At 40.3% G+C, this 20692-nt stretch overlaps 1 protein-coding gene across 6 annotated transcripts in view; it reads left to right on the top strand.

The window, feature by feature from the left end:
• SRPK2 (SRSF protein kinase 2) overlaps positions 1-20692 on the top strand; it is a 235775-nt gene that overhangs the window by 152132 nt on the left and 62951 nt on the right. For all 6 annotated transcript variants that reach the window (XR_003679949.2, XM_055085076.1, XM_024115940.3 and 3 more), the window contains one exon: positions 7542-7693. Coding sequence is in view for 5 of the 6 variants with exons in the window: in XM_055085076.1 (XP_054941051.1) it covers positions 7542-7693 (152 nt within the window). In the remaining variant the exon portion in view is untranslated. The remainder of the gene's footprint in view (positions 1-7541; positions 7694-20692) is intronic.

The following is a 20692-nucleotide window of genomic DNA, read 5'->3' as shown; positions in this document are numbered from 1 at the left end:
AGCCTCCCTTTTTTTTTTTTTTTTTTTTTAACTTGCCTATGCCCCAAAGGGAATTGGCTGTCACATTCTTATTACCCAGCTTCTTAATTCCTCTGATCATTTCAATTATTTAAAAAACCCCAGATTTGGTTGAGGCCAAAATCTGATAATTTAAAGTGAACTACTCTATTACTTATTGAGAACTTGGCAGCTCTGTTCATTTTCTATTGCTGCACAAATTACCACACACTTAGCAGGTGAAAATAATACCTGTTTATTAGCTCACAGTTCTGTAGGTCAGAAGTTAGGGCTGCACAGGTGGCTGATTTCTCACTGGACTGAAACCAAGCTGCTGGCCAAGGCTGCAGTTCTCATTTTGGGATTGGAGTCCTCTTTTAAGATGACTAGTTATTGGCAGAACTCTTGCTTGCATTGAAGTTGTTGTTATCCTTCTAGCTGTTGGCTGGGGACCACTCTCACTCCTAGAGGCCACCTGTAATTCCTTGCTCTGTGGCCCTAATGGGCAGTTCCTGACATGAATGTTTGCTTTTTTCCAGGCTAGCGCAAGCACGCCCCTGACTTTTTCTGTGACCAGCCAGAGAAAACCCTCACCTGTAAAAAGGCTCATGTGGTTAGGTTAGGCCCACCCAGTGTATCTGCCCTCTTGCCATATAACGTAACTTAATTACAAGAGTGATATCATATTCACAGGGCTACCCACACTCAGAGAAACAGGGAATTACACAGGGCAAGGGTCACTGGGGCTCATTTTAGAATTCTGCCTACCATAGCAGACACTTCACATTTAGGTTTGATTTATACAAAGTTTAGAAATTCTCTTTTCATTGGAGAGGAATACATGAAATCATTGTGGCTTTTTCCTCCCTAGCTGTGTGACTTTACCCAGTGCTACAGCAGCTAGCCTTTTTAGATAAGCTAGCTTTTATTTTGAGAGAAAGTGTATACTGATTGATTCTGTCCTTAAGTAGAAATGCCAGATTGCATGTTTCTCAGGCTGACAATTACCACCAAGAGAGGAAGAGTGAGAAGGAGGGTGGGAGGAAGAGAGTGAGTTTTAGATTTAGGCTGTTGACATACGAGGAAAGAAAAAGAAATTTGACTTTATGTGAATGTCCCTAGAATACTACCTGAAGAAATTGGTTTGGATTCCTTTTCTTTATGTTTCGGTTAAAGATTAACTGAATTAATTTCTTAAATGGTGTTAGTTGCCATTTAAGCTGATAACAAAGGAAAGTACTTCTTTTTCTGCCAAATGTGAAGTTTACTTGTTTTTCTCTGCTGGAATAGAAAAGAAATAGCAGCTGGAAGGAAATCAGAGAACTCCCATCTGGTTGCCATGGCAATTTAGAGCAGATGATGTACGCATTTTGCTAGGGTCGTTCAGTTTTTCCTCACTTTACTAATAGAGCAAATATACATGAAAAATATAATATGAAGTCGATAAGCATGATAAAATAATCTTAGTATTCTAATGTAATATTTAAAGAAAAATATTTTGGTTTTTTTTAACCTGCATTTTTATGATAGCCCTATTTGGAGTAATGATTAGAATATTTAGTTATGTTTTATGTAGGGCAAAATAAATATAGTTCTTTGTGAAAAATATGAATGACTAGTTGGAATTTTGCTTTCTAAATTTTTTATTCCAGTTACTGAGTTGGTACATTTTCTTAAGTATACATACACGTTGTTAAATTACTAGTGCCTTATAGCAACTTCAGATGATTAGATAGACTCTCTCTACTTTTTACAGAACTACATGTTATTTTCCCCTGTGAATGTACTAGGCAGTTGTAAAAGAGACCATGCATATAGATTGCTTAAATCTAAATGTAGATATTTCTGATTTTTCTTGGAAGCATATACTTTAGTAAGGTATAAGGTGGATATTAAAAGGTACTATATAGTCGTATAGGCTTTTGCTTTTTAAAAAACAGCTTTTTGAGGTATAATTCAAATACCGTACAACTTAGACATTTAAAGTATGCAGTTCAGTATTTTTTTTAGTATATTCACATGGTTGTATAACCATCACCACGTTAGAACATTTTCATGCCTCCTGAAGGATCCCCCGTATCTATTAACAGTCAATCTCCATTTCTCTTCTCTCTTCCCCTGCTCCCAACTCCAAGCAACCATTAATACACTCGACAAATTTCCTATTCTGGACATTTTGATATAAAATGGCATCATTCAACATGTGTTCTTTTCTGACTCGTGTTTCTCATTTAGCATAATGTTTTCAAGGGTCATCCTTGCTGTAGCATGTATTATCAGTACTTCATTTGTTTTTATTGCTGAATAATATTACATTGTAAGGATATACCACATTTTACGGATCCATCTATCAGTTGATGCACATTTGGGTTGTTGCTGCGTTTTATCTATTCTGAATAGCACTGCTATGAACATTTTTACACAAGATTTTGTGGGGTCAAATGTTTTCATTTGTCTTGGGTATATACCTAGGAGTGCAATTGCTGGGTTTTATGGTAACTCTAAATTCAACCTTTTTCAGAACTACCAGCTATTCCAAAACAGCTGTGCTATATTATACTCCTGCTACAACATGTGATGGTTCCAGTATCTTCATTCTTGACAATACTTGTTGTTGCCTGGTGTTTTTTTAAAATATAACCATCCTATTGGACGTGAAGTAGTATCTCGTTGTGGTTTTGACTTCCCTTTTCCAAATGACTAGTGATGCTGAGCATCTTTTAATGTGCTTATTGGTCATTTGTATATCTTCTTTGGAGAAATGTCTGTTCTACTTCTTTTCTTTAATTTTTAAAATTTGTCTCTTTATCGTCGTGTTACAGATTTCTTTTTATATTCTAGATACAAGTTTCTTTAAAGCTGTATGATTTATAAATATATTCTTCCATTCTCTGGGTTGTCTTTACTTTCTTGATGGTGCCCTTTGAAACACAAACGTTCTTAATTTTGTGCAAGTCCAGTTTTATCTTTTTCTCTTCTATTGCTTATGCTTTTAGTATCGTATCTAAGAAACATTGCCAAGCATAAGGTGGTAATCGAGATTTACTCATTTTTTTCCTGCAAGTTATTAATTTTTAGAAAAATATTTTTATTTATTTATTTGGCTGCGCTGGGTCTTAGTTGCCTCATGCGGGATCTTTTAGTTGCGACATGCATGTGGGATCTGGTTCACTGACCAGGGATCGAACCAGGGCCCATGCTTTGGGAGTGTGAAGTCTTAACCACTGGACCACCAAGGGAAGTCCCAAGTTATTAATTTTGAGTTAATATTTATGTATTTATGTGAGGTAGGGTTACAACATTTTTTTGTATGCAGATAGCCATTTGTCCCAGTACCATTTGTTGAAAGACTGTTCTTTCACCATTTAGTAGTGTTGGCACTGTTGTTGAAAATATTTATGAGTTTTTCCCCCCATGGCTTATGTGCTTCTAGTAATTCTTTTTTTTTTTTCCTGGCCACGCAGCATGGCTTGCAGGATCTTAGCTCCCTGACCAAGGATTGAACACCTCTTGATCTTTTAAACAGTTGAGATTTAACCAGGCTTTGAGGTGCTGTAGAAGCCACCAGAGACCACTTTGAAGAAGCCAGCCTTAAAGACAGTGTGGCATCATTCTCTCTTACGTACATCTGCCCTAAGACAAATTACTGTGTTTTTCCTGTGCGTTAGGCAGTAACAAGGCTGGATGGGAAGAAAAGGAGTCAGTGATTGGACTGTAACATTAGGTAGTTATAGTGTACTTATCTTACTATGAGGAACTGGGTAATTTGAGAGTTGGTGATAATTGGTGTGAAGCAGGTTACTGGGAGAAGCCTTAGAAAAAAATATTCACTGATGTGACCAGGAATCTCTGCCAAGACGCTTCTCTGCTATTGTTGAATCTGAGGGTCTAGAGTGGTGCCATCTAATAGAAATGTAATGTGAGCCTCATTTGTAACTTAAAGTGTTCTAGTAGCCACATTTTAAAAAAAAGTAAAAACAAGCAGATGAATTTAATTTTAATAATTTATTATATCCAAAACATTCTTATTTTAACATGTAATAAATATAAAATTATTAATAAAATATTTTACATTTTTTGTACTAAATCTTGGAAATTCAGTACGTATTTTACACTTAGAACACATCTCAATAAGGACTCGGCACATTTTAAGTGCTCAGCACCCACACGGGGCCAGAGGACAGCAGAGTTCTAGATGAGTTGATAGGATAGCCAGTCAAGATATTACATCTACATTACTCAGCTTCCTCTGTATTTCAGGGTACCCTGACTCATCCCTTTAACTTGATAGAACTGGCTTTGGGGGAACCATCTGCCTGCCTGTTCAGCATGGCCCTCCCTGACACCAGAGGGTCTGAGAATTTTGTTAAGCAAGTGACGTGGCAGCTCACCAAGAGACACACATTATGATAAAGATACCGGAGCCTCTCAAACTAGAGAAAACGGGCATGTGAAAATTAGAATCTCTTCTCCCTTATCATAGATACAGTCTATTCCATTGAGGTGAAGGTCTACGTAGCAAATGCCACCGATGAAGTGGTGCTCACATGGGCATCATTTTGCCACCACTCCCCCTCCCCTCCCTCCCTCCACCCCCCCACCCCCCACCCCCCACCCATTTGTCAGTGTCTGGACATAGGTTTCTTTTGGTGGTGATTAAAAAATTTTTTATTGGAGTATAGTTGATTTACAATGTTGTGTTAGTTTCAGGTGGACAGCAAAGTGAATCAGTTATACATATATCCAGTGTTGTTTTTTTTAAGATTCTTGTCCCATGTAGGCCATTACAGAGTATTGAGTAGAGTTCCCTGTGCTATACAGCAGGTCCTTATTAGTTATCTATTTTATATATAGTAGTGTGTATATTGTCAATCCCAGTCTCCCGATTTATCCCCCTCCCCACTCATCGCCTGGTAACCATAAGTTTGTGTTCTACATTTGTGAGTCTGCTTCTGTTTTGTAAATAAGTTCATTTGTACCCCTTCTTTTTTTTTTTAGCTTCCACATATAAACGGTATCATATATTTGTCTTTCTCTGACTTACTTCACTTAGTATGATCATCTCTAGGTCCACCTATGTTGCTGCAAATGGCATTACTTCATTCTTTTTTATGGTTGAGTAATATTCCATTGTATATATGTACCACATCTTCATCCATTCCTCTGTTGATGGACATTTAGGTTGCTTTGTCTCTGGACATGTCTATGATGATCACAACTGACATGTAGTGGCTGCAGGCCAGGCTGACAGCATTCTACATTGTACAAAACAGCACCCACAGCCGTGAGTTTCCTGGCCCAAGTATCAGTGGTGTCGAGTGTAGCAGCACCCTGCAGCCATGGAACAAGATCTTCCAGTCCTTCCCTTTTCATTAGTTGTTACATAGTCTCCACAGGGAATATGTGTTGTTGTTTTTTGTGTTTTTTTTAATTTAGAGAATCTCTTCATTTTTTCATATAAAATTTCTTAGGAAGAAATAGTCAACTTTGAAAGTATTTGCGGTTGAGCAAATTTGTCAAATAGATAGATTCCACCCCCAGGAATGGGTCATGTAAATCTTTTCTCTAACCTCTTCCCTTTGGGGAAGCCTTGAAATTGGTGCAGTTCCTCTCCTACCTCCCCTTCCTCAGACCTCTTTTCCCTAGGACCATTTTATTTTCAGTAAAGGCATGTCTGTTAAAAAGAAAATGAGCATTTGCAAGGCTGCCAGAAAGATGACTGCACTTCCATAAGGTCTCCTGGGATTTTTTTGGAGGTCCTGGCAGTGATGTTGGTGTTTGGTTGTGATGACTCCCTTTCAGTACTCCATCATGAGGCATGGTTAATTCAGAATGTTATCACCACCATTGTCCTAATGTCTGTTACCTCGGGGGCTATAACTTTGAGTCCCCATAAATTCTAGCAAGTAGAAATCAGTACAAGTCATTTTCAGATTATAAACATTCTTTAGTTGTCCTGCCAAAGGTAATCATACTTGGCAGTGTTGACCTTTAAGGTGACCTGTGGGGTGTGACCGCCACCCCATCCTCATGACTGCTGGTGTTTCTACTGCCTTCCTTCGTGCGCTGTGGCACTTTTGCGTTTTTGGTGGCAACCCACATAAATGAGCTGTAACTACCTTAGGCTGAAGGCAGTGTGCTAAAGTCTATTTGGGGGCTCCTAGATTTGGCAAGAATTTAGAGGTTCAGCTTAGAAAGGGGCAGCTCCTCTGACCCTGCCTCTTACTAGCAGCTAGGATGAGTTTGCACCCTGTGATGGCTGACCTTCTCAAGCAAGGTTCCAGGGCCCTGTGCCCTAGGCTGTACCACAGTGAGGAGAGAGGACTGGAGCCAGCCTTTCATTGTGCAGCGAGTAGCAGTGTTCCAAAACATGCTTTTAGAAAGGGAGCATCAGTACTGGGCAGGCGAAAAAAAATGGCCATTATCTACCACATCAGTGTCTGTGAGGTACCCCTTGCTCCCCGGGCTAGAGGCCCTCTGTTCATCCCACTGAAACTGCCTCTGGGGAAGTCCATCAGCCGAACCCCCTTGCCCCTACCACTCGGTATCTTTTCCCTCCCCACTTTTTATCTGTAGAGCTGGGGCCAGCTCAGGGAGAGCAGTGGTGGTCCTGTTGTTAGGGCAGCTTGCAGCTCAAGAGAGGTTCTGTATCCAGTTGAGACTATTGGTTCAAGATTCCCCATTGGGATATGGCTAGAAGGAGCAGTTAAATTTTATAAGTGAAAGCTTGATTTTATAGAATTGCATTATGAATGCTTTACTTCTAAGCAAATGTATTTAATATATCCTGAGTTATTCTAGATATCTGAAAGGTTTACATCTGTGACCTCTTAAGTTGTTTATTTGTTTTTAGTATTATAGGTTTTCCTGTCTTTTGTAAAAGAGTATACTAAACATTTAGCCTTTTTGTAACAATTAGAAATAACCATTGGAAGTCTTTCATTGATGTATGGATTGTATTTGTATTTGACTGCAGTGGATGTTTTCTTTGTTTAATTTCCAGTTTGGGACAGTGTTTTTGTCTTGCTAAGCAAGGTGTACATTACAGTATACATTAGTTGGCTTTTATGAGTTATCCAGGAAACCTAACCACATTCCTACTGTTTGTATGGGGAAAGGAATTCTTATTTTTAAAATGATGGAAAATAAGCCCTTTTTTTTAAAGTCCAGGGTTGCTTTCCTCTGTCTTTTTCTAACCTCTGGGGCATGTGTTCTAACAACTAAGGCTGTGTATCGTGGGGGGATAACTCTTTTTCACTTACAATTCATAATATTATCAAGACTTAAGAAATAATGACGCTTGGAGTGAAAACGGGCCTGCAGAAATATTTCTTGGTTAATAAGGGTAGTCACCCCCCACCGCCCCGCACCTGTGTTTTGAAACATTACTTGAATTCAGCTAAAGTGGCTGAAGTAACATTAATCAGCATCTCTTCTTAGTGTGTGACAAGTTTTATTTTTTCCCATATTAAGAAACTCTCAAGTGTGTTCATAATGCAGGATTTACTTCTGAGTAAACAGGAATTGTCCTTCCTCTGTTTCAGGCCGGAGCCTCAACAGAAAGCTCCCTTGGTTCCTCCACCCCCGCCCCCTCCACCACCACCGCCTCTGGCAGACCCTGCGCCCCCGGAGCCAGAGGAGGAGATCCTGGGGTCAGACGATGAGGAGCAGGAGGACCCCGCAGACTACTGCAAAGGTGACGTGCCTGCCTTCCCCACCGGGAAAGGACGAGGGTCGTTAATGACGCGAACTCCTTGGTCTTTATTAAATTAGCCTCTTGGTGTCCATATCGTTAAAAAATTTTAGATCATTAATTGTAGAATGCTACCTGACAATAGAAGAGATATCAGAAGGAAAATTTGTAAGAGAAAGAAAATAAATACATGTGTGCGTACATATGCTGGGTACTTTCAAGAGGATTTAAATCCGCTGGTAGAATTTAAAAGATGGTATAAAGCAGGACTATTAAAGATAACAACATAGTAAACCATCTGCGAAGAGAAGAGCACAGAAAGTAGAGGGTATGAAGCCCCTACGGGAGGAGCCAATTAAACTGCTGTTCACTACATTGGATTTGAGCTTCTTGGCTGCGAAGAAGAATAAGGAACTGTTCCTTTCTCTGCGCAGCATTGAGTTACATAGTATTCATTGTCTTTGGAATGAAAGTCTGTCCATTTGTTTCCTGGCGTTGTACTCAACGAAAAAGACAGTTTGTGGGTTCTGCCATTGTGACGTAGTGGATTATGTTTTCAGCTGTGATTTCACGGAATACTTAGAAATTATACAAGTGGAGTATTCTTGTATTGACGTTTCGTGAAGACCAAGAGCATATAGCTAAACTCCTAAAAGGCAAGCGTGTTGTGTGATGAGTATTGAAAACAGTTTGATCCAGACCCCATACTCTGTGTAGACTGGATCCCAAGAATCTAGGAGAAAGGAAAGGCAGTCCATTTGCTGCCTCTTCTTACTCACTTGGACTCTAATTCCCTCTAACAGAAAACTATCACAATCTAAATTCTTAGCTTCTGAACAGTTGATGAGACATTTATCTGCTACAAACTGAGGAAAATGTAAATCAGATTCTATACGGCTTAAGAATAGATGGCAGGAGATGCACACATGTTCAGGCCATAAAGCCTTAATGAGTCTGGCTCTATTGTGTCTTAGTATCAATTTATCTAGTGATTGCAGGCCCTTTGTGTGTTGGTTAACGAACAATGTACTTTTTAGATATGAGAAAGCAAAAGTTAACATTCTGCTCTGAAAAGTTTAAGAAGGAATCTTCTGGTCTAACGTGATTTTTCCATAGGTGTAGATTTCTACACATAGAATCATGTTTTCCTTAGAAAATGGAATGTTGATCTTTAGCATTTGTATGAGTAGTGATTATGACCCCAGAGGTAAAGATCTATGCCTTTTAATATGGAAAAGAAGGTGTTTTCCATCCTCCCTCTTAATCTGCATTTCTTCGTTTGAAAATGAAGTTATTTGAAGAGGAAATGCGACAACTGTCTTGATTTTGCTGCTTAGGCCAGAACATTAGGTTGGTGTGAAGGAACTGTTCTCTTCAGGTCATAGGTTCCCCACTGCTGGAATGAGAATATTTGCCTCACACCTGGCTTTTTTGTGGTATAGACCATAACAGGTGTTTAAGATAACTGACAAATGCTTTCAAGGGGCCCATGGAGTTGACTGGGAATGTCCGGGAAAAGAACTGCCCCCACCCCCCAATAGAATAGATAAGTGTCCCACTGGAAACGGTTGAATTTAAGTTACCAACACATTGCTTTATCACCCCTGAGTACTTCGGTATGTTTTGCCTACAACCAAGTACGTTCTCCTATGTTAACCACAATACAGCTATCAAGTTCAGGAAGTTAATGTTGATATACTTCTACCATTCAATCCTCAGACTCCATTCAGGTTTTGCCAGTTGCCCAGTAGTTATTTTTGTGAAACCGATCCATTGAAGAATCACATTGCATTTTGTTTTCTTCGTCCCTTAGTCTGGAACAGTTCCTTAGTCTTTTCTGGGCTTTTATGGCTTTGACATTTTTGAAGATGTAGGCCAGTTATTTTGTATAATGTTTTCTCAATTTGGAATACCAAAATAGTGTTGTTCTGTGAGAAGTGTTCTTCTCATTGAATCCTATCAGATAGTACATGGTTTTTATTTATACCAGTACAGTTGGTATCACTCACTTGTTGAGGTTGGTGTCTGCCAGATAGCTCCACTGTAAAGTTACTCTTTACCCCTTGGTAATTAATAAACATCTTGTTGAGAGTTACTTTGAACCTTTGTAAATATTCTTTTTTCAAGAAATTTACTTCCTTCTTCCTCTTCTTTCTTTCTCTCCCTGTATTCTACCTATCCCTCCCTCCCATCCATCGGTCTTTGTATCTCGGATGTACTCATTCATAGATTTCCTTTTTACTCAGTGGGTTATAATCATTTACTCTCCTTATTTGTTTTGATGCTTAGATTTTCCCAAACTGGCCATTAGGAGCCCCTTCAGGTTGATTCTCTGTCCTTTTGAAAAGATCATATCATTCTTTTTTTGTTCTACACATTATTTTTTCACTTAGTGTATATATATATATATATATATATATATATATATATATATATTTGTTTGTTTGTTTGTTTTTGGCGGTACACGGGCCTCTCACTGTTGTGGCCTCTCCTGTTGCGGAGCACAGGCTCTGGACGCACAGGCTCAGCGGCCATGGCTCACGGGCCCAGCTGCTCCGCGGCATGTGGGATCCTCCCAGACCGGGGCACGAACCCGCGTACCCTGCATCGGCAGGCAGACTCTCAACCGCTGCGCCACCAGGGAAGCCCCACTTAGTATATATTGAAGTCACTCTGTATCAGTACGTATAAAGCTGTGTCATTTGTTTTATTTATTATTTTTTTAGTTTACCATAAATGTAAACCTTTATTCTTTAACTTAATTAAAAATTTTTTTTTACAATTTTAAAGGTTACTTTCTTTTTACAGTTATTACAAAATATTGGCTCTATTCCCCATGTTGTGTACAGTACATCCTCGAGCCTGTCTTACACCCAGTAGTTTATACCTCCCACTCCTCCACCCCTGTATTGCCCTTACCCACCTCCCCACTGGTGGTAACCATTAGTTTGTTCTCTGTATCTGTGAGTCTGCTTCTTTTTTGTTTTATTCACTAGTTTGTTTAGTTTGTTGTATTTTTTAGATTCCTCATATAAGTGATATCACACAGTATTTCTCTTTCTCTGACTTATTTCCCTTAGCACAGTGCCCTACAAGTCCATCCATGTTGCTGCAAATGGCAAAATTTCATTCTTTTTAATGGCTGAGTAGTATTCCACTGTGTGTGTGTGTGTGTGTGTGTGTGTGTGTGTGTGTGTGTGTGTGTGTGTGTACCTTGTCGTCTTTATCCATTCTTCTGTTGATGGGAAAAGTCCCTATCATTCTTTAAATCCTTTCTTACTTTCAAATAAGGTGTTCCTCATATACACTATTGATACTATGTATAAAACAGATTACTAACGAGAACATACTGTATAGCAGCAGTCCCCAACTGTTTTGGCACCAGGAACCAGTTTCATTGAAGATAATTTTTCCACGGACCGGGGATGGGGTGGGGGGATGGCTCAGGCGGTAGCGCGAGCCATGGGCAGCGGCAGGTGAAGCTTAGCTTGCCCGCCCGCCACTCACCTCCTGCTGTGCGGCCCGGTTCCTAACAGGCTGTGGACCGGTACCAGTCGGCGGCTTAGGGGTTGAGGACCCCTGCTGTATAGCACAGGGAACTCTACTTAATGCACTGTGGTGTCCTAAATGGGAAGGAAATCCAAAAAAGAGGGGATATATGTATAGCTGATTTATTTTGCTGTATAGTAGAAACTAACACAACATTGCATAGCAACTATACTCCAATAAAAATTAATCAAAAAAAAAAAAAAAGAAAGATGTTCCCAGTTCATCTTGTATTATCTGTACGCCAGCCCTGGAATCAGCTCTCTCCACAAGGAGGCCTGGTTTCTTTTAATGAAGAACAGTATTTAGAAAACAAGATCTGGGCATTAGATGAGATCATTACTATTGGGATGTCACTGCTTCTAGGTCTCTTAGCACAGAGCTAAGGACACACACACTTCCTTTATTTATTTCTAAATATTTATTTCTCTTTTTATTTATGCATATATTACAATCCATGAGTTTAATATATCTCATTTCTACTGTAATGCCAGGGGATTCAGCTCAGTTTTATCCTTACCATATCTATAGTTTCTTTCTTTGGCAGTAAGAGACTAGGCTGTCATTATCCTCATTATGTTTACTGACTAGATTAATTTCCTTGTATGTCACTGCCGTTTTGGACATGTCTCCCCTCTCCTCAACACCTAGCCTGTCCTTAGACGTCCTTTGGCACTTGGCACTACCTAAGGGCTGTGGAGTGAGAGTTCAGGAAGAGGGAAGAGGGAGGGATGCCTTTCACAGTCTAGGGGTATGTTTTACTTAGTCTGTGGAGGTGGCTTGTCTCTCTTCTGTCACTTCACATCTCTGCTTGTTTCCTTTGACTTCATCCTTGGAGAACCTCTGCCCCACCAGCCAGTTCTTAATAGTCCTGAAATAAAATAAAACATTAACAGAAACAAAATATACCACATCTTTTCTCTCTCTTTACAAAAGACATTTTTGTTCGTCATAGGAGTTTTAGGTATTTTGGGGGTCGGAGTGTGGAAGGTCACCTGGAATCCCATCACCTACCTTTAGCTGCAATAAGCATTTGGGTTCCTGCAATTCTGAATCATTTTTGACGAACCAAATTGTATCTTATACCGTCTTTTTACCTCTTTACCTTTTCAAGTCTTTCCTTATTCAAAGCTTGTGAAACTTAACGCCTTTTTAACAAAAAGGCCACTATTTAAACTTCTGATATTGCTAATGCATTATTCTTTGTTCCTTTCTGTTGTACTTGGCAGTCTCTGCAGCCTGGGAGTCTTCTTTTCCTTTCTTCACAGCTAGCATGTTCCTACGCACGAGTCCAGGGCGGGGAGTATAGACTTTGGAGTCTGAAAGAGCTGGGTTCAAAATCTGGCCCTGTTGCTTTCCATTACTGTGTCCTCAGACAAGTTACCTTTGCTATAGGCTTTATTAGTTTCTTCATCTATAATATCATCTCTCCATATAATAGAATATATAGCAGCACCTATCACTGATGATTTTTTGAGGAATAAAATGAGCTAAATATGTGAAGTAGGGCATACTACCTGATACATAGAAGATTCTTAAGAAATACAAATTTTATTTTCCTTAGTTCTGTTTTTGTTCCATCATTCTCTTCTCGGGTGTGTCCCTGTCTGTACTTTTGTGCTGACCCCCTTAGCGGTCTTAGCTGCCTCGCTTGTAGTACGCCTGTTTCTCTGGCCTCTGCAGACAGAGTGGTCAGCACTGCTTCTCTCTCTCCTTGTTTTTCTGTGCTACCTCTGGTCAGTTGTCTGGGGCAGGAACTGTAGCAGCAGGCTGTGTGGTTTATTTTGACTTTTTCTTCCAAGCCCAGAGTATAAGAAGGGTCAGGCACAGGGTCAGCCTGTAAGCAAACAGTTCTAGGAGGCCCTTGTGTAATATTGCACTTGCTTGCTTTTTTAAGCTGAAAGCCTCTTCATCAGGGCAAGATCTCCTCCTCTGGGGAGATTTTAGTCTAATGTGAGTTTTCAGAGTGTGACCTGTACCACCTACATCAGAACGTTTCTAGGCTGGACTCTTAAGTCTTGAATTTGAATCCTTGGGAGTAGGACCCGGATTCCAAGTATTTAACAGGTTCATCCAGTGATTTTTCTGCACATTGAAGCTAAGGATGGCTCGCCTGAGGCATGTACCATTCCTCTAAAACTCCAAATTTGTGACTAAGAGAAGTGACCCTTCCCTTTACTTCACACCGTGTGACTGATTTGCTGTGTAAGGGGAGTTACTGCTTTGAACTAACTACCTGTGTTCTAAAATTTCCCCAGAATGCTCAGCACGTATTTACTCCAAGGAGGAGTAAATCGTGAAAGTAACATCGCTTTGGTGTATCATGCTTGCCTGCACTGACTGACTCCTCAGAGATCCTGTTTTGTGGCTCTCCTAAATCATTTTTAGATAAGTTGGCACCTTGTATACAGTTTATCACTTGCATTGTTTCTGAAGACATCGATTTCAACATAGTTGTGGTCTGACTTGGTACTGAAATGTGTCATTTCCTTGTGCCTTCTTTGAATCCCTATCACATCTTATTTAGGCCCCTTCCTTTAGCACCCACAGTAGTCTCCACTCCCCACCCCCGTAGCACTCAGCGTGATGTGTGGTTATACATTTATTTTTGCGTTTGTTTCTGAGCTCCTTCTCCTCAGTCTGAAAGATTTCTTGTGGTCAAAGGCTGTATGTTTTGTTAATCCCACTGCATTTGAACCATCTACTGTGCAGTAAGTATTTCTGGTTGGGTGAAGAAATTGTCTCTGGTGTTAAGCTTCAACTAAGGGCAGGACAGCACTGGTGTTACCTGTGTATCTGAGAAGGCGTGTCAGGGTGAGGAGGTTGACATGCCATGAAGGACACACAAATCAGAGTACAGATGCTTCATTTCTGCTTTAAATTTTCTTAGAATCATCCACAGTGCCCCCGGGCTCTTCTGTGGGAACTTGGGAATATCTCCTTCAAAACATAGGATAAACAATATGAATACTTGCACACTAGAAAAATGTCAAATGGCTTCCTTATACACAAATTGCCTTTACCCATGTGTGTTCATTTTCCATTTGTGAAAAGTTTACACAGGTTGAATTTTTACTAAGTCTCAAAATGTAATGTTGGTGGTTATAATTTCTTATTGGTCTTGTTTCTCTCCCCAGAATCTATGACTTACGACTATTTTATAGCTTCAGGTTTCTTTTTTTGCCGGGGGTGGGGGGGGTTAAGAAAAAAAAGCAATATACATTACATGAAGTTTCCTTAGAAATGGTATCATGTAGCTCAAGTATTTTACGACAATGTAGTCTTTTTAATTTATTTTTTCTTTTTTTTTTTTTTTTTTTTTTTTTTACAGTAGGTCCCTGTTGGTTGTCTGTTTTATTTATTTATTTATTTATTTATTTAAGGTTGGGGTTTTTTTTTTTTTTTGGTTTTTTGGCCCCGAGGCATGTGGGATCTTAGCTCCCTGACCAGGGATTGAGCCTGCATCCCCTGAATTGGAAGGCGAAATGTTAACCACCGGACCGCCCGGGAAGTCCCTGGTTGTCTATTTTAAATATAGCATTGTGTACGTGACAATCCCAAACTCCCAATCTATCCCCACCGTCCCCCTTTTCCCCTGGTAACCATAAATTCATTTTCTAAGTCTGTGAGTCTGTTTCTGTTTTGAAAATGAGTTCATTTGCATCTTTTTTTTTTAGATTCCACATATAAGCGACATCATTTATTTGTCTTTCTCTGTCTGACTTACATCACTTAGTATGATAATCTCCAGGTCCATCCAGAAATGTAGTCTTTAGTTTCTGTTCTTTTTGAGATACGTAAAAGATAGCCTTTATTCATTCACAGTTCTTTTCCTTAAAACCACTAATGCTGCATGAATACTTAATTCACCACGGTTGTATGCGTTTTTAAAAATTGGTAGGCTTAATTTGGGCTACTTGAAGCCTTGAGAAGAGACTCTGCTTATCTATATGAAGAAGGTAATACGCCCTTGAATTTATTACATGAGGCTTCATTGCATTCCTTTCGTGGAGACTGAGGCTATTCCAACACCTGTCAGCCTCCTTGCTGTGAATCACTACTGACATGGGTATTTATTATTGATCACTAAGCTTTAGTGAGCCTAACATTTGAATTCTTTGAGGCTTTCCTATATGTAAAGTGTTGTATTTTACTACAGGGGTTGTAAAGATAAATGAGAAACAGTCTGTATTTTCTAGGAGTTCATGGCCTCATAGACTTTGCCAGTAGAATGTAAGCTGCTTCACAGCAGAGCCTCACCTATCTTGTTGCTTCCTGCTCCTCACTAGAACCAAGATAGAACAGTCTGTGGCCTGTTGACTATGGAATGAATGAATGAATGGACTAGATTAAGAAGCTACTTAAGTGCCTTTCTTCACCTTTTTTTGTGTGGTTAACTAATTATAAGAGGAGAAAAAGGAAAATTTGTGAGGATATGAAAGGAATGAAGTTGTATTTGGTTAGAGGTATAAAAGAAAAGACTTTATAGAAAATGTAAAGGGGGCCTTGCCAGTTAAGAAGAATTGGACTTTGTTGATGGGGTTGGGCATTTCTCTGGCCAAATCCTGGAGCCTGGGAGAGGTGTCTCTGGGAAGCTTTTGTTTTCCTACCAAATGGGCAACATATAGATTAGGTTGAAGAGTAATTTGGGAGCATCATGTAGAGGATAAATATGAGGATGAGAAATTTATACATGAAGTAAATTAAAACATCATCTAGAAATACATTTTCTGAAAACCCAAAGGAAGGCAGAATGGAAGAAGAAGCCTTGGGAGTCCCCTGGCTAGTGGGTACGATTTGGCGCTTTCACTGCCGAGGGTGCAGGTTCAATCCCTGGTCAGGGAACTGAGATCCCACAAGCCGTGTGGCCAAAAAAAAGGCAAAAGAACCTTTCTGGTATGATCAGCTCTCTTTTAAAAAATGTATTTAGGGTGAAAGAGCTATACCAAAATGTCAGCAGTAAGGTGTGAAGTTGGTGTGGAGGTTTCTTCTTTTCTATATACTTTGATGTCTAGTTGTTGTAGCACCATTTGTTGAAAAGACACTTCTTTCCCTATGGAATTGCCTGGTGCCTTTGGAAATAAATTCACTGTATGTGTTAGGGTCTATTTATGGACTCTTTTCTGTTCCATTCCACTTTTGGTCTGTTTGTGCTCTTTATTCCACACTGCCTTGATTGTGTAGCTTTATATAGTAAGTCTTGAACTGGGTAGTGGATGCCCTCCAACTTTGTGCTTCTCTTCCATAATGGGTTTTGACTTGTCTAGTTCCTTTGTATTTATGTATAATGTCAGCCTCAGCTTATAAATACAAATATTTTAGACATGTCTTTAGTAGTATTGATCTTCTAATCCATTGTAGAGGAGCAAAATTTGCCATCCCTGAAGTCTCTTTGGCATGTGGATTATTTCCAGCTGAAAAGGCCCAAAAGACTCAGGAAGAAGCTTTGACTTTCCCCCAAATGCCTAAAAGAACTTAGATGGAGGGCATGTTCCCTGACAGGAAGAGAGCTGTCATCAGAGGTGTCTGCAGAGAGTGTGGGCTGTAGGTGTGATGGGGGAGTCAGCAGAGCCTAGAGATCGGAGAGTCCACTCTGTGTCTGTGTCGCAGCCATTTACCAAGTATTTGCTTTTTCACCTCCATGTGAATGGCCTTCCTTCCCTTTGAAGTCCCAAGTCACTACCCGCAGCATCCTGAAGAGGGTGTTTAAGATGAGGGCTTTGGTCATTTTGCAGAGTTACTCAGTTTGCCTGGGTCTCTCCCGTGTATACACGTCATTAAACTGTTGTTTGATTTTCTCCTTTTAACCTGTCAATTTAATTCTTAGACCAGCTAGAACAACCTAGAAAGGTAGAGGAAATTTCTTCCTCCCAGACACCACTGACATCTCTGTGTCCATTTATTACCAAATCGGTCAACTGGACTCACGCCAGGGTTCTAGCCCAGGCCGAGACCCCTGGTCTCACCCAGAGAGGTTCTTTTTCCATCACATTCATGCAGCCGTAATGGAACCCTTGCTGAGACTGGAACACCACACACTTTATTCAATGGCCAAAGAAAGAAGAAGCAGGAACTTAGTTCTCAGATTAACTTCTCGAGCCAATCCGGGTGGAGACACCAAATCTCTAGGTGGGTTGAGGTAAAATGGAGGGATTTGGATGGAGTGAGAGGAATATTCATGAGTTATCAGAGAACAGGAGTGTGGTTTGGACCTGGAACTGATGCAGCTCTCCTCTTTAGTCCTTGTTTGGGCTTTTCTGGTTGTTGTCGTGGCAGTCATAACTGTCAAGGCGCTGAGGGGTGTGTCATTTAGCATGCTAATGTATCACAGTGAGTGTATAATGAGGCTTATGGTCTGCTGGAAGTCAGATCTTCCACCATGTTGGGCCTTGTTGGTTCTAACCAGTTCTTGTTTTTTTTTCTGTTTGCAGCATCCCCCTGAAACTTAGAGTAATTGGTTTCTAGAAAAAGATTTTTAAAAAGAAAAAAAAAAAGAATAATTGGTTTCTATTTGAGGGAGGGGCTGGGGTATGATTCTGGGGCCACAGCCTTGGTAACACATTTATTTAGGTCTTTAATTTCTCTCAGCAGCGTTTTATGTTTTTTTAGTGTGGAGGTCTTGCACATATTTAAATTTTTTCCTCTCTTTTGTTTTTTGATGATATGTAGAAATATAATTAATTCATTGACCATGTGTCCTGTAACTGTGCTAAATTTGTTTGCTAATTCTATTTGTGTGTTCTGTGTAGATTTTTTGGATTTTCTGCACAAGCATTTATCATTTCACTGCAAATAGTTTTCTTTTCCTTAGCATTCTTTATGTTTCTTTCTTGCTTCATTGCTCCATCCATGCACAAGATTGAATAAAAGTGGTAGGAGAGGACATCTGTGTCTTGTTTCTGATCTTACCGCAAATGTGTAGATTTTCAAAAAGATCTGTTTCTTAGGTTGTGACGGATCCCATAGACTTAAAACGTAAAGCATAAGGCTTAACAAAAAGAAGAAAAGTAGAAGTCTTCACAGCCTTGGAGTAGGGGAAGATTTTGTAGAGAGAATACAAGAGGTATTAAGGTTAAAAAAATTAAAAATTGGATTTCATCCAAATAAAAAGTCCTTTGCTGATTTAGAGACATTTTGAAAAATGAAATGACCAGCTTCAGAGTAGAAGAAAATAATTGCAGTGTATATAGTTGACAGTTTCTCAGGAAACTGAGATTTTGGAGAAATGTTCTTTGTATTAATTAGGGCATATACATTTGTCAGATATTAGGGAATTGTATATCTAGACTGCAGGATTTCTCTCTCTCTCTTTTTTTTAACTGTCTTTTATTTGTTTTCTGCATTGAGTATATATTTCTTTGTAGATAGAAAAAAATGTTTAAAGAAGAACTTAGCAGCGAGGAACCATTGCAGGTTTTGAACAGGGAAGTGCTGTTCTTAAGGAAGAATAATTTGAAATCTGAAATGACTGGAGTTGGAGAGAGAGAATTTGTATATAAGGAGAAGACAAAAGCAAACAACATCACAGAGATAGTATCTTTATCATTTGATAAACTATGGCACATAGAGGACAGCAATGAGAAAAATTCCAAGTCTTCAATGCTGGGGTGAGTGGAAGAAGAATAGTACTTTAGTACTTCCTGGGCATCATGGAAAGAAAAAAAAAAAGAGGACTCTGAATTTTGAAACTGCTTGTCTTTTCTTCTTAGTTTCAGATATCATTTGGCTGTTCAAAAGCCCAGAGCCAAATGTGCAGTCCATCTCTAACAACTGAACAGGAATTTACAGCATGTGCATTCTGTGTCCTGACTTCACTGCAGCATTATTCTATTTTATTTTTTCTGGGCTCTTTTTTTCTTCACCCCAGTTTCCTTCTAATTTTATATCTTGTATTGTGGTTTTATAAACTGCCTCAATTCTTTATTGAAAAGAAGTGGATTTGGTACTATTAACAGGAACAGTGAAATCACAGTTGGTCTGGGGAAATATGGATGAGTTTGACTTTATTCATTTGAATTTAACGAAACTGGTGGAGAAATCAAGAAGGCAGCTGGAGATATGAATCTGGGGCTCAGAAGAGAGGGCAAGCAGACGGTGTAGTAAAGAATTCAACATTACTGAAAGAGAAGTCTGGCTTTTGCCCTAAACTCCTAGGTGATAGTCTCTAAGCCCTTGGAATGTCTGCCTGGTTAGTGTCTTCTTTACCTGGGCCTTGGGCCACACATAGTAACCTAACAGTGATTTGGTGCTGGGTGGGGGCTTTTGGCACTTGTGAACCCTGAGGTTTGCCATGTTGCCAGTCCACCACGTCTACATAACGGAGCCCTAAGAAAAACTCTGGGCCCCAAGGCTTGGGTGAACTGCTCTGGTTGGCAGTACTATGTGTGCATTGTCGTGTGTCATTAACTGGAGGAATCGACAGTGTCCTTTGGGAGGGGACACTTGGAAGCTCTGAATTTGGGGCCTCCTTGATTCTGCCCCAGGCGTCTCTTCCTTTGACTCACATTAAGTGATAGCCCTTGTGCTATAATAAACTGTAACCACGAGTTTAACTGCCTTCAGTGTCTTCCATGAGTTCTTGTCACATATTAATTCCTGGAACTGAGCACGGTGTTCGGACGCTCCAAACCTGCCTCTGGTGTCAGTAGTGAGGGTGGCCTTTGGGACCCCTAGACCCTACAGTTCTGTCAGAAATGAGCGTGGTCTTGTGGACTGTTCCAGACCTTACACAAGTATATAGATTTGATAGGAAAACAAATTGTATAAGGAGTGTTAAGTGAATAAAAAAGATGCAGGGAGACGGTTCAGTGAGAAGCCTTTGAGGACTTCCGTGGGGCACAAGAGGAGAAAGAACAAGTGGAAGAACAGACAGAGCAGTCAGGCAGGCAGGAGAGCAACCAAAGGGTTGTGTTCACCTTGACGGTGCAGATGGAGGAGCTGCGAAGGTACAGCTCTTTTATTCTCAACGAAAAATTCCTCGACAGGTTCCGTTGTGTAAACTGAAGTTTTCATTTTTTGAGTGTAGATGGAGTCCTGCTTGCGCTCATTCTAAATGTCAGAGGTTCTTGTCCCCGCCTGTCAGCCCCCTGCATAGTCTGCCCCCTTGGACCTGGACATCCCCAGAAGAGGTGCCGCAGGATCTGGGCCAGAGTCACCGTGTGACGTTTGTCGTGATCTTTCCCGCTCCTTGTTCCTGTGGTCCTGCCAGCACCCACTGTGAGGTGCTCTTGTCCGTGCCCCCGGGGCTCTCCCCGCTGTACTCAGAACCAGAGCAGGATTGTGTGGCATAGGTAGTGAGAGGGCCCAGCCCAGATGCCCCCATGTCTGTGCCCCTGCAGCCTGCCCTTTGTGGGTCCTCCAGCTGTCCCACGGCCCTTCTCTCCGCTGGCCTGCACCACTGGTCCCTGGAGTCTGGTTTCAGAAAGAGTGCACAGGCAACGCGATGGCTTCGCTTCT

Source organism: Physeter macrocephalus, chromosome 5 (assembly GCF_002837175.3).
Source record: "Physeter macrocephalus isolate SW-GA chromosome 5, ASM283717v5, whole genome shotgun sequence".
In the NCBI taxonomy this organism is placed as follows: Eukaryota; Metazoa; Chordata; class Mammalia; order Artiodactyla; family Physeteridae; genus Physeter; species Physeter macrocephalus.
The sequence above is the reverse complement of the archived record's forward strand: the minus strand, read 5'-3'. Positions and strand labels throughout refer to the sequence as shown.